Source organism: Protopterus annectens, chromosome 2.part1, assembly GCF_019279795.1.
Source record: "Protopterus annectens isolate FY-2018-M chromosome 2.part1, PAN1.0, whole genome shotgun sequence".
NCBI classification, from domain to species: Eukaryota; Metazoa; Chordata; order Ceratodontiformes; family Protopteridae; genus Protopterus; species Protopterus annectens.
The window spans coordinates 1717292819-1717307780 of record NC_056729.1 but is presented as its reverse complement, the minus strand read 5'-3'; the positions used below and the strand labels follow the sequence as shown (position 1 = coordinate 1717307780).

Here is a 14962-nt window from a genome sequence, read left to right as displayed (position 1 = left end):
AGCTAAAAAAACCCAAATCAAATATGAAAAAAAAAGTACTTCCAAAAATGTCAAAAACACTCTAATAATCTGTAAAAATGTTGGCAAAGTATCAGTTATCTCCTCAAACCAGGTAAAACCTCTATCCCTGCTCCATCCACCAAAAATACCTCTGACTGCATAGCATCTCAATTTAACACTCACTTTGTCAACTCCATAATCTCCCTCATAAACCACACCACTAACCTACCACTTTCAGTCCCTACCTCTACAGAACCTAACCTAACTTCATTTTCATTTAAGCCGAAACCAACTGCATAAAAAGGCTGCTAAACAAACTAAAGACCTGTACTCTTGCAGCAGATTAGTTCCCTAGTGAATTAAAACTAGCCACCCCATCATCTCCTATCCTATATCTTAATAAACTGCTCCATCTCTGAACAATACGTCTCATCTGTCTTCCTCGATATGTCCAAAGCTTTCGATACCATATCTCACCAAAATACTGTTTAACAGACTGGCAACTTATAACCTCAGTGTAACATCCCTGACTTGGTTTCATAGCTATCCTTCCAACAGACAGCAGTCCACTAGATACCAAACAAACTGTACCCCCTCCTGCCCATCTCTGTGGAAGTCCCCCAAAGCTTTATCCGTGGACCCCTCGTCTTTATCATATTTAGTAATGAAGTCAGTTCTTCCACCCAACTAGCCACTGTCGTTCAATATGCCCATCTCAGTATACGAAGTATTTGTAACAAAACTAGTCAACTCCATGCCCTTCTAGAAGTCCATCAATATGATATTTTATGTTTAACTGAAACTTGGCTAAAGCCTTCAATTAATGACAATGAAATCACCCCGCCTGGTTATAACATCATTAGACTCTATTGTACTGCCAAAAAGGGAGGAGGGGTAGCAATTTTGTATAAAACAAAACTCCAAATTAGTACTATAAATCTGACTCTTACCCTAGACAATAATGCTGAAGTAATCCGCTCTAAACTTCAAGTCAATACTACTAAATCCATAAATATCATTTGTGCTCATCTCCCTCCTGGAAATAATATCAACACCCTTCAACATATCCTTAACCTACTCTCGACAAAACTCCCTGAAGAAACACTAGTCTTAGGAGACTTTAACATAGATTAGCATTCCTGTAACAGTACTAACCCCACTTCCCATATCAACCTATATGGCTTCAAACAACTCATTAATAGTCCCACCAGAACTAATAAAACCAACAATACTGAAACCACATTAGACTGGATTCTTACTAATACTCCCTTACAAACCTACAAATCAGGCACCCTTCCAGAAGATCTAAGTGACTACTCTCTAGCCTATATCATTAGATACAAAACTAACCTAACCTTACCTACCACTTACAAAACTCTATGTACTAAAAAGCAATTTAACTCTGCACAGTTTCTAGCTGAACTAATACAATGTAGTTGGGCCCCACTAAAACATCTCCCACTTAATGAAACAGTTGAATACTTCAATTCTACATTCCTATCTATCCTAGATCACCATGCCCCAAGTCGTACCATTAGAACTAAAACTAAAGCAGCACCCTGGCTAACCAAGAATACCAAGCAAAAAATCATGCTCAGAAATAAATCTTGGGATAAATGGCGGTCTACTAAAAACCAAACTGACCACAAAAACTTTAGGGAGCTGAGAAACAGCACAAAAAAAGCTATTCTGACAGATAAAAAGAACTATTACTTTCAATTACAGAAAACCACCAAAAAAAAGAACTTAAAAAATTCTGGACTAGTATTAATAATCTTCTATCCCCAGGCCAGGCAATCACACCTAACCCTCGGGTTTCTGACCCAGACAATCCCACACAAATAGCCAATGACTTCAACTCTTTCTTCACCAATACCATCCAAACTCTTGCAAACCACCTTTCTCTTGACACTTCTAAACTACTCTCACTTACTTTAAAAACTACTCTTCCTTCCCTTCACCTACAACCTGTATCTACCTCCTATATCCAATCTCTACTCCAAAAACTTAAACCTACCACCCCATCTGCAGACAAGCTTCCTGCAGAATTCTTGCAAATAGGAGCCAAAGCCACTGCCTATCCCATTTCTATCCTAATAAATAGATCTATAAAGGAAGGTATTGTCCCTTCTATCTGGAAGATATTGCATGTCATTCCCCTACACAAAGGGGGCAAGTCTAATGACTTCTCTAACTTTCGTCCCATAGCACTAATCACCCATAGCTAAAATCATGGAAAAATGTATCCATAAACAACTACTTAACTACCTTCTCCATAATAACCTACTTGCCAATAGTCAACATGGATTTAGACCTTCCCACAGCACCACTCCTGCATTACTCTCCTTTACCAACTCCATCAACTATAACCGTAACATCAATAACCTTTCATCTTCTCTCTTCATAGACCTATCAAAAGCCTTTGACATGGTTAACCATAAACTTCTTCTGCACATACTAAAATCTCTTGCACTTGATCCCTCCTCCTTAACTTGGTTTACTTCTTATCATGAAAACAGTCAGCAGGCAGTACTCTGGAAAAGTTCACTATCTACCCTCCTTCCTATCTCTTTAGGAGTACCTCAAGGGTCTATCCTAGGCCCACTTATATTTTCTATCTTTATTAATGACCTCCAATCAGCTATCCCTAACACCACTTGCATACAATATGCAGATGATTCCACTATAATCTGCACTGCTTCCTCTCAAACTGAACTCCAGTCTCTTACCCAAAAAACCTTTACCACTGTTGAACAGTGGTTCTCTGACTGTTGTCTGCTCCTTAACCCCAAGAAAACCAAATTATTACTGGTTCTCACCTACCCATAAATCTACTTCCCTAAACTTCTCTGTTACTTCCACTGATTACACTCAAATTACTCCTGATTCTTCTACAAAACTACTAGGTATTACTATTGACAATAATCTTAACTTTGATTGTCACATCAACAACACAATAAAAGTAGTTAAAAAGATTGGATCCCTTTACAGAATCAAACCCTTCCTTACACCTGAAGCCCGGACCACCTTAGCCCGATCTCACCTCATCTCTACCCTGCTATATGCTTCCCCTATTTACACTAATCTCTCTAAAAGTAACCTTAAGAAACTTGCTACATCTTACCATAATATTGCTCGATTTGCCACAGGATCCCAGTTTAGAACTCACAACTGTCTGAACTTAAAACAACTAGGATGGCTTGAACTTCCTAACAAGCTCATTTATCAGCAGCTCTTAATAGCTCACAAAATTCTACATCAACCATCTAAAACACCTATACTCTCTAACCTCCTTACTCCCTAAAACAACCTGAAACAACTACATTCTTCAGACAAACTGCTAGTTAATAGTACCAAACCCATTAATGCTGCAGGAGATTGCCTTTTTTCCAACTCAGTTGGAAAAATGTGGAACAAACTTCCATCTAATATCTCATCTTTGTCCACTCTTCCACTCTTTAAAAGACAACTGGAAATCCATCTTAATAAATACTGGCTTTGCTCCTGTACCAACCCTGATTAACCTTCCTTCTTCGTTTCCTCTACCCATAATACTTCCTTCTCTTTTACTGCATCCCGACTGATCCCCACTGACATAACATCATTGTAGATATAATTTATCTCATGTATACTGTATGAAAAATAAAAAAAAAAATTATTTTGTTGTCCATATTAGTAAGACAACGTATTATTTACACTATGTTTTGATATTATCAAATTTGCTTATTGCAATTATTTAATAACTTCTTTAGGAATATTATCTTGCTATGGATATTTCCCCTGAGATGTGTATTACCTATACTAAAATCTTTTTATCTTTTATGCTCAATGTTTTTGTTTTGTTTTGTTATTTATTTTGTATTCTCTAAACTTGTTATAACCATTGGAGCTTTTCTCCCCAGGCCTCCACTGAAAATGGACATATATCCAGCTAGACTAGCCCGATCAACAAATGTAAAATAAAATAAATAAAAATAAAATAAATATGCCGATGACTCCAATCTTATTTGCTCTGCTCCCTCACCCCAAGAACTACAAGTATTTGCACAAAAATCCCTCCAAGATGTTAAAAAATACCTCGTCAACAATCAACTCATTCTCAACCCAAATAAAGCTAAGCTTGTGGTCTTCTGCAACAATAGAACTTAAAACAATCAAACTACTCTTAACATCTACTCCTCCAGTGGCACAAAAAAATGAAAGTCAAACTAAACTTCTAGGTGTAACAATATATGACTGTCTAAAATTCGACAAACCTGTATCACTAACAATTTAAAAAAGTTTGCACCAAACTTAGTTCACTCGCTAGAGCCAAACCTTTCCTAATTATGCCAGACTTTCCACTGCCAGATCCCACCTGCTTTCCACCCTTCTTTATTGCTCACAAATCTTAACCAACCTGAGCAAGACTAACTTAAATAAACTTGAGAACTGCTGTAATAAAATAGCCAAATTTGCTGTAAACGTGCTCCACAAATCCCACCGCTGTACTGCACTTCAATTCAACTGGCTTGAACTACTGAACCTTCTAACGCTCAACCAGCTCACCATTGCACATATCTGTAAAACCCGATCACTGCTCTGCTCTTTTTAAACACCAACCTCAGCTCACCATTGCACATATCCATAAAACCCAATCACTGCCCTGCTCTTTTTAAACACCAACCTCAGCTCATCAATGCACATATCCATAAACCCGATCACTGCCCTGCTCTTTTTAAACACCAACCTCAGCTCACCATTGCACATATCCATAAACCCGATCACTGCCCTGCTCTTTTTAAACACCAGCCTCAGCTCACCATTGCACATCTCCATAAACCCGATCACTGCCCTGCTCTTTTTAAACACCAACCCCAGCTCAACATTGCACATATCCATAAACCCGATCACTGCTCTGCTCTTTTTAAACACCAGCCTCAGCTCACCATTGCACATCTCCATAAACCCGATCACTGCCCTGCTCTTTTTAAACACCAACCTCAGCTCACCATTGGACATATCCATAAACCCGATCACTGCTCTGCTCTTTTTTAACACCATCCTCAGCTCACCATTGCACATATCCATAAACCCGATCACTGCTCTGCTCTTTTTAAACACCAGCCCCAGATGCCTGAGATCATCAGACAGACTACTCTTAAAGGTAAAAATAAGTCCAAAAACTACTATGGTGACTGTCTTTATTCTAATAAAATATCTAAATCCTGGAATCTACTGCCCCAGCAAATAAATTAATAATCCAGATAATTGCATATTCAAACTACTCCTGATAGAACACCTTACTAACCAGTGGTTATGCCCCTGCACCAACCCAGGCTTAACTGCTCAATCCTGACTGACCTCTAAACTGACATAGCTTAAGTCTCATTTTTATTATTTCTCCGCTCTAGTGATATCTTGCATGTGAAAACGTACATTACATCATATTCCTGTCTGCACTTCCTTACCTCTAACTTAGAAAGAGAGAAATCTTGTATATGATGACATCATTTATATGGATTATTACTTTGTATATGATGGCATCACTTATCTATTTTATCAATGTACTCTGGTATTGTAATTGCCTCTGGCATGTATGTAACTTGTCTATCTTTATTGTTATGTTGTGGTCTACTACTTGTCTTGGAGTTTCTCCCTGGGTCTCTGCTGAAAAAGAGCCCCTGGCCCAGTCGGACACTACCAGGTAAACAAATGCAAATATTTTTGTCATCTGCTTGCATGCTGGGTTTGGCATATTCTTTGGTTAAAGCTCACCTGCCATCACTTTCTGCTTATCTGTGCTTAACTCCTCCTCTGGCCTCTAGGTTTGAGGTCAAACAGTTTTGTAAAGGTTTCCTTCATTTCCGGCTTTCCAGAAAGCCTATTCCACCTTCTTGGACCTCAGTTTTCTTCCTGAAAGTTGACTCGCTCCTTTTGAGCCTGCTGCTTCAGCTTCCTTGCAGCACTGTACTTAGACTACTGTTCTTTTGGCCATTACTTTGGCTGAATTTTTCTGAACTTCAGGCTCTCATGGCAGTTCCTCTGTTTTTACTTTTTCACCGGCACAGGTTGTCTGTTTTTACTAGTCCTTGTTTTCTACATCGAGGTGGTCAGAGTTCTCTTAATCAGTCTATTAATTTGCCTTTTTTTCCTCCTCCACAGTTTGCCAATGGGAAGGTTCTTCATACCTTGGATTTGCGTAGAAAGCTCAGGTAGTTGGTTAAGACTAAAGCTATTTGCAAATCTAATCAGCTTTGTTTCCTTTTATCCCAGGTCTTTGGTAGTTTCTAAACTGTTTCTTCCTGGATTTCTGCAGTCATTTCTTTTAGTTGTTCTTTTTATGGGAAATGTCTTTTTTGACCTGCAAAGACTCATGCTACCAGAGCTGTTTCTTCTTCTGCTGCCTTTTTCAAAGGATTAGATACCAATTCCATCCTTGAATCTTCTACTTGGACTTCACTTAGCATTATAAATTGGATGTTATTTCCAGAGGAAGAGCTGCCTTTGTCAGGACTGCCCTTCATGGGGTTTATAGAGGGCTCTTCAGTGCCTTCCTCCTCCCAGGTTTCCTTTTGAGCTTTTGTAGTCTTCCTTATGCAAGGAATACTGCAGCATTGATATGGAACGACATAGTACATTTGTGTAAAATCTTGCCATAACAGTAGATGTCCTTCTTTTCACTATTGCAATATTCACTCCCTCTCTCTTGCCCCCTTTGCTCTGCCCTATTCTTCTTGCCCACGGAGTCTTCTTTTTCCTCCTCCTGGATGCAGATCTTCCTGCTGGTCCCTATGGACATTTTCTCCTGAGGCTTTTCATTTCTGTGGTGTATGCATCTACATGTCACCTTTAGGCCCTACGCCTTGCACAGGGAGCATATATATGACGTACGACATCTGTATACTCTAAAGGCTAGGCTTTGATATACTGGCTTGACATTGAGTTGTCCTTGACAGGAGATCCCTTGCATAAGAAATAATGCAACAGTGAAGAGAAGGACATCTACTGTTATGGTAAGATTGTACACTTATACTTTCTTACCTTCGCTTTTTTCAGTATATTTGCTTTCTGATCATGTTGGGCAGAACATGTCATTTTGCTATCATGTCTGACCGCATATTTGGAGTTTAGGTTTGATACAAGTGCTTGAGTTTAAGCATCTTGCAAATAAAACAATTTAATCCAAGTATGTAAAATGGTGAGCAAAATTAATAATGAACAGGTAAATCTTAAAATGCTGATTGCATTACTATGGTGATTGTAACCTGAGGAAACATATTTAACTGTATAGAAAGAGTGACTAAGATGTACAAAACTAAAGGTCTATTTGACAGGTTCACCACAGACTTAAAAAGTGCACTGTCTGAGAACAGAATTGTACCATAAAGGAGGTGCTGGGATTGCTTAGGCAAATCAAAGATTTAAGTAGCAAGTTTCAGTGGCTTGTGGTAGTCTGTGAAAGACCACCTGCTTGGTAGTCTCAAGATGTACTCTGGAACTGTTGAAGTGCTGCTTCACTCATGGTCTTCTTTCAGCTAAGTAAAGCCTTGTTCATGAAGGGTGCAGTGTGTGAGGTTCAGTCTGCCAGTGTGCAATTCATTCAAGACTGGTGATGTGATTGGAGTGGGGATGTTGAAGTACCTTGGCTGTGTACTTTTGGACATACTGCAAATGTTCAAAATTCAAGTCTGTAAACTCCCAGGTCAGAGTATTACAGTAGATAGGTTATGTTGGCAGTTTCTACATTGCAGATTTCATCAGGTTGTTAGCACCTTGATTCTTTCACCAGGTTGTTAGCACCTTGATTCTTTCACCAGGTTGTTAGCACCTTGATTCTTTCACCGGGTTGTTAGCACCTTGATTCTTTCACCAGGTTGTCAGCACCTTGATTCTTTCATCAGGTTGTTAGCACCTTGATTCTTTCACCAGGTTGTCAGCACCTTGATTCTTTCATCAGGTTGTTAGCACCTTGATTCTTTCACCGGGTTGTTAGCACCTTGATTCTTTCATCAGGTTGTTAGCACCTTGATTCTTTCATCAAGTTGTTAGCACCTTGATTCTTTCATCAGGTTGTTAGCACCTTGATTCTTTCATCAGGTTGTTAGCACCTTGATTCTTTCACCAGGTTGTTAGCACTTCGATTCTTTCATGAGTCTTGGCATTGCATGCATTTTTGTTATCAAGTTGGGCAGAGTTCTGCAGTGAAGTACCTAAAATAAGTTAGCTTTTGAGAAAGTTTAGAAGTGGGGATGGGCTAGTCCTATAAATGGGTGCTGATGTATAAATCTCCCTCTCAAGATCTACTTTTATGGTAAGCGTGCTTAGGAGTATCCCAGTTTTTTTTTAAAATGTACTTACCCGTGAATTTAACGATGGCATGATTTTACTTCAGCAGATCCGCATCAGGGATCCAAACCAAGGAGGTAAGGATATTACAGAGGAAATAATGTCTGGAGGAGGAGGAAGTAGGAATCCAACTCCACCAATAGGGAGACCCACGTCCACACCTACCCCACCACAGGTAAGGCAGACTATTTTACCCCCCGGAGAGCTTTGTTGAAGCTGACCATGTGCATTTTTTATTAACTGTTTTATGGATGGCAGCATACAAATTAGATTCTTAAAACCTTACTCCATCTTTGGTCACTAGAGAATGTTTGCTCCTCTTGGTGCTTAAGTGAATTTGTAAATTCAAACACATTAATGAATTGTTTCCATAATTATTCTGAATAGTTTATTTTTGTATTTGTAGTTTAAACTCTTGTCCCATTAATGTTTCTGGATTATTTAAGCACTTGGGCAGCAGTGAGTTGTGGAGCTAGTTAGTATAAATGAGTTCTGATGTTAATCCGCAACTTTGTGTAATGTTGAAGTAAAACAACTTATCTATTTTTACTGACTTTTAAAGCAAGACACTGTTTTATAGTAAGAGCAATGATTTGTGAAATCCAAGTTGCTGTGTTTTGGAACCTTTAAGGATATTTTTTGACAAAGACACTGATGTACAGTTCTTACAGTTGAATTGGTACTTTAAAAAAAAAAAAAAAAAAAAACAACAAAGAGTTTATTTTGGCTAGGTTTTTATATTTTGGGACAGTCCATGATATTTCTGTCAATTGAAGTGTTCCTTTTTAAATGTAAATTATTTTAATAAACTGTACTCTACTTTTTAATTAATTTTAAGAATTAGTTTTAAAGGCTGGGAGAAATGTGTTTTTTGCTGTTCACTATGTATGTTTTTGTGAAAACACTACTTTTGTATACTTGCCTTTTAGTGACTGCTGACATCACTGGCTTCTTTTTCAGTTTATCCATGCAACAGCTAACCACTTCCTTGGTCCTTTCTTCCTTCCTCCAGTCACACACAAGAGCAAATTTGAAGACAGCCTTTGCCTCTAGCATATGGGTGATGCTGCAGTGATCATTTCAGATCATTATTTCTTCCTTGGGTTCCTTTGGCGTCTTTTCGCGTCCTTTAAGCCACCGTGGACTGTGGGTTAGACACTCCCACTGCAGGCAATGGAGGAACACTCTTGTCTGTCTTTGAGAAAGGAGAGTCTAGTGCTGCTGTGCCTAGCTGTACTAAGATGTCCGTTTACAGGGTGACATCCTTGGCATGAGTCTATCTAGTGCTGCTGTGCCTAGCCTTACTAAGATGCCTGCTGACTGGGTGACGTCCTTAGCACAAGTCTGTCTAGTACAGCTGTGCCTAGCCATACTAAGATGTCCGTTTACTGGGTGATGTCCTCGACAATTATTCTGTCTAGTGCTGCTGTGCCTAGCCATACTATGATGCCAGTTTACTGGGTGTTGTCTTTGGCATGGGTCTGTCTAGTGCTGCTGTGCATAGCTATACTAAGATGTCCGTTTACTGGGTGATGTCCTCGACACGAGTCTGTCTAGTACTGCTGTGCCTAGCCATACTAAGATGTCCGTTTACTGGCTGATGTCCTCGACAATTATTCTGTGTAGTGCTGCTGTGCCTAGCCATACTATGATGCCTGTTTACTGGGTGTTGTCTTTGGCACTGGTCTGTCTAGTGCTGCTGTGCCTAGCTATACTAAGATGTCAGTTTACTGGGTGATGTCCTCGACATGAGTCTGTCTAGTGCTGCTGTGCCTAGCCATACTAAGATGTCCGTTTACTGAGTGATGTCCTCGACACGAGTCTGTCTGGTGCTGCTGTGCCTAGGCATACTATGATGCCTGTTTACTGGGTGTTGTCTTTGGCATGGGTCTGTCTAGTGCTGCTGTACCTAGCTATACTAAGATGCTTGTTTACTCAGTGATGTGCTTGTTTACTCGGTGATGTCCTCGACATGAGTCTGTGTAGTGCTGCTGTGCCTAGCCCCATACTAAGATGCCTGTTTACTGGGTGATGTCCTCGACACGAGTCTGTCTAGTGCTGCTGTGCCTAGCCATGCTAAGATGTCCGTTTACAGGGTGACATCCTTGGCATGAGTCTGTCTAGTGCTGCTGTGCCTAGCCTTACTATGATGCCTGTTGACTGGGTGACGTCCTTGGCACAAGTCTGTCTAGTGCTGCTGTGCCTAGCCATACTATGATGCCAGTTTACTGGGTGTTGTCTTTGGCACAGGTCTGTCTAGTGCTGCTGTGCCTAGCTATACTAAGATGTTCATTTACTGGGTGATGTCCTCGACACGAGTCTGTCTAGTGCTGCTGTGCCTAGCCATACTAAGATGTGCGTTTACTGGGTGATGACCTCGACACGAGTCTGTTTAGTGCTGCTGTGCCTAGCCATACTAAGATGCCTGTTTACTAAGTGATGTCCTTGACATGAGTCTGTCTAGTGCTGCTGTGCCTAGCCATACTAAGTTGCCTGTTTACTGGGGGATGTCCTCGACATAAGTCTGTCTAATGCTGCTGTGCCTAACTATACTAAGATGCCCGTTTACTGGGTGATGTCCTTGGCACGAGTCTGTCTAGTGCTGCTGTGCCTAGCTATACTAAGATGTCCGTTTACTGGGTGATGTCCTTGCACGAGTCTGTCTAGTGCTGCTGTGCCTAGCCATACTGTGATGCCTGTTTACTGGGTGATGTCCTTGACACGAGTCTGTTTAGTGCTGCTGTGCCTAGCCATACTAAGATGTCCGTTTACTGGGTGACATCCTTGGCATGAGTCGGTCTAGTGCTGCTGTGCCTAGCCATACTAAGATGCCTGTTTACTGGATGATGTCCTCGACACTTGTCTGTCTGGTGCTGCTGTGCCTAGCTATACTAAGATGTCCGTTTACTGGGTGATGTCCTTGGCACGAATCTGTCTAGTGCTGCTGTGCATTACTATACTAAGATGTCCGTTTACTGGGTGATGTCCTTGCACGAGTCTGTCTAGTGCTGCTGTGCCTAGCCATACTAAGATGCTTGTTTACTGGGTGATGGTCTAGTGCTGCAGTGCCTAACCATACTAAGATGTCCGTTTACTGGTTGATGTCCTCGACACGAGTCTGTCTAGTGCTGCTGTGCCTAGCCATATTAAGATGCCTGTTTACTGGGTGATAGTCTGTCTAGTGCTGCTGTGCCTAGCCGTAGTAAGATGTTCATTTACTGGGTGATGTCCTCAACACCTCAACATGGGTCTGTCTAGTGCTGCTGTCTCCTAGCCATACTAAGATGCCTGTTTTACTGGGGGATGTCCTTGGCACAAGTCTGTCTAGTGCTGCTGTGCCTAGCTATACTAAGATGTCCATTTACTGGGTGATGTCCTTGGCACGAATCTGTCTAGTGCTGCTGTGCATTACTATACTAAGATGTCCGTTTACTGGGTGATGTCCTTGCACGAGTCTGTCTAGTGCTGCTGTGCCTAGCCATACTAAGATGCTTGTTTACTGGGTGATGGTCTAGTGCTGCAGTGCCTAACCATACTAAGATGTCCGTTTACTGGTTGATGTTCTCGACACGAGTCTGTCTAGTGCTGCTGTGCCTAGCCATATTAAGATGCCTGTTTACTGGGTGATAGTCTGTCTAGTGCTGCTGTGCCTAGCCATAGTAAGATGTTCATTTACTGGGTGATGTCCTCAACACCTCAACATGGGTCTGTCTAGTGCTGCTGTCTCCTACCATACTAAGATGCCTGTTTTACTGGGGGATGTCCTTGGCACGAGTCTGTCTAGTGCTGCTGTGCCTAGCTATACTAAGATGTCCGTTTACTGGGTGATGTCCTTGGCACGAGTCTGTCTAGTGCTGCTGTGCCTAGCCATAATAAGATGTCCGTTTACTGGGTGATGTCCTTGGCATGAGTCTATCTAGTGCTGCTGTACCTAGCCATACTATGATGCCTGTTTACTGGGTGTTGTCTTTGGCACGGGTCTGTCTAGTGCTGCTGTTCCTAGCCATACTAATATGCCTGTTTACTGGGTGATGTCCTCAACATTATTCTGTCTATTGCTGCTGTGCCTAGCCATACTAAGATGTCCATTTACTGGGTGATGTCCTTGGCACGAGTCTGTCTAGTATGGCTTAGGCACAGCAGCACTAAGATGCCTGTTTACTGTGTAATGTCCTCGACACGAGTCTGTCTAGTGCAGCTGTGCCTAGCCATACTACAATGCCTGTTTACTGGGTGATGTCCTTGACATGAGTCTGTCTGCTTCTGTGGGTACTCTGTCAAAGAAAAAGCAGAATGTTGCTAATTGTATGTTCTATCTCTGTTAATTTAGACGGGGAAGATTATTTGCCTTTGCTAATGACTTAGTTCATTCTGTATCTATTTGTAAGAGAAAAAGTAATTCATTTTTTTAAGATTCCCAGTGTAATTAACAGGGAGTAGAATGTGAGGTAACAGATTTACTTTTTCTCACAGAACACATTCTGACTGAGGAGTGTATTTTTGAATTTCCACTGGAAGAATTTTTTTTTTCTTCTGAAACCATGTCAAGGATGAACCAGTATTTTCAGCGGGAACAAAATGACATTCCAGTTTCTTTAAAAAAAAAAAAATATATTGCAACCTGCCAGCAAATAACCAAAATGTAATGACTGCAACAGTGAATACACTGGAACATCTACTTGTATGATAAGTGTACACAACTGTACTTTAGAGGATGTGTTATTACAACGTATAAGTATGCCTGACAAAACCAGCCTGCAAGCTACAAAGGCAGATAGACTGTATAATGTTGTTCCATCTTTCAAATACTTATTTTCTAATCCCAGATTTGACCCCGCAGTGACTTCCTTGTCAAATCCTTCAGCAGCTAAGCATTTAGTAAGTGCTAATCTCTCTCCACTGACAAAGATGGGAAGACGGTTAATTTGAAAAGAGAGTATTCTTCTGACACTCATTTTTAGGTTTCATAACTGGCCAGCTTTCATGTTAGTTTTTCCTTGCTTCTTTGGGAAATGTGTAGAAAATTACTACCACTTTGCCTTTACCCGAGGAAAAATCTTTTCTAAATGCTCCTATTGCTTCTATTTGTCAAGCAACCAAATATGCTTTGTAATGTTCTTATCGGCTGATGTGGCTTCCAGCACAGCAGCTGCTAGGTCTGCGATGCAAAGGATTACATGTTTACAGTCTCAAAATATGTATGAAGATGTAAACCCTGAAAGTTTGATTCTCTTGTAACGAGGTTGTCTTGGGACCATCATTTGTCTACACTAACTCTACCTGCAGTATATTCATATCACTGCAGGCCTCACTCATGGCTCCTTATTTACAGTTGGCAGCAAAATGCTCAGGAGCAGGCTGTCCAAGTTTGCCTGGACATCTGATAAATTCTGAACAGTAAGGGTCCCAGCACAGAACTCTGTGGTATGCCACTGGGGACTGGTCACCCACTTTGATAGTGCATCCTGTCGGTGAGCCAGTTGACTTGAACATCTGGTAATGTCGGGGTTAATTCTATAATACCTGATTAGGGGATTGTGTGGCATGCCTTGGCTAGGTCAAGATAGGCAGTATGCACCGTTTCCTTCATCCAGGGCCTTGGTGACTATCTTCAAGTTGATCATGTTTAACAGGCATGATCTACCTTTAATGAATTCTGAACTCAGCTGAGTTCAGAGTTTGGAGATTACCTGTGTCCTTGTTAATAAGGTCCATAGTGATGCTTTCCATGGTCTTGCACATGCGGCTAGTCAAGCTTGTGGGCCTGTAATTTTGAAGGTCTGTTGATGGTTCCCTTTAAGCAAAGGGATTACTGTTGCTGTCCTCTATTGGAACATAACATTTCATAGGGTGCGGTTAGAGTGATCCAAGTGGGTCTGCTAGGTCATGTTTTACATATTGGAACATAGCCATTTCATAGGGTGCGGTTAGAGTGATCCAAGTGGGTCTGCTAGGTCATGTTTTACATATTGGAACATAGCCATTTCATAGGCTGTGGTTCGAGTGATCCAAGTGGGTCTGCTAGGTCATGTTTTACATATTGGAACATAGCCATTTCATAGCCTGTGGTTAGAGTGATCCAAGTGGGTCTGCTAGGTCATGTTTTACATATTGGAACATAGCCATTTCATAGGCTGTGGTTAGAGATCCAAGTGGGTCTGCTAGGTCATGTTTTACATATTGGAACATAGCCATTTCATAGGGTGCGGTTAGAGTGATCCAAGTGGGTCTGCTAGGTCATGTTTTACATATTGGAACATAACATTTCATAGGGTGCGGTTAGAGTGATCCAAGTGGGTCTGCTAGGTCATGTTTTACATATTGGAACATAGCCATTTCATAGGCTGTGGTTCGAGTGATCCAAGTGGGTCTGCTAGGTCATGTTTTACATATTGGAACATAGCCATTTCATAGGCTGTGGTTAGAGATCCAAGTGGGTCTGCTAGGTCATGTTTTACATATTGGAACATAGCCATTTCATAGGGTGCGGTTAGAGTGATCCAAGTGGGTCTGCTAGGTCATGTTTTACATATTGGAACATAGCCATTTCATAGGCTGTGGTTAGAGTGATCCAAGTGGGTCTGCTACGTCATGTTTTACATATTGGAACATAGCCATGTCATAGGCTGTGGTT

General features: G+C 41.0%; 1 protein-coding gene across 7 annotated transcripts in view; it reads left to right on the top strand.

The window, feature by feature from the left end:
* EIF4G3 (eukaryotic translation initiation factor 4 gamma 3) overlaps window positions 1–14962 on the top strand; it is a 3593176-nt gene that overhangs the window by 895208 nt on the left and 2683006 nt on the right. For 4 of the 7 annotated variants that reach the window (XM_044063163.1, XM_044063167.1, XM_044063164.1 and 1 more), the window contains one exon: window positions 8375–8503. In XM_044063163.1, coding sequence (XP_043919098.1) covers window positions 8375–8503 — 129 coding nt within the window. The remainder of the gene's footprint in view (window positions 1–8374; window positions 8504–14962) is intronic. The other 3 variants (XM_044063168.1, XM_044063165.1, XM_044063162.1) reach the window with 1 other exon arrangement.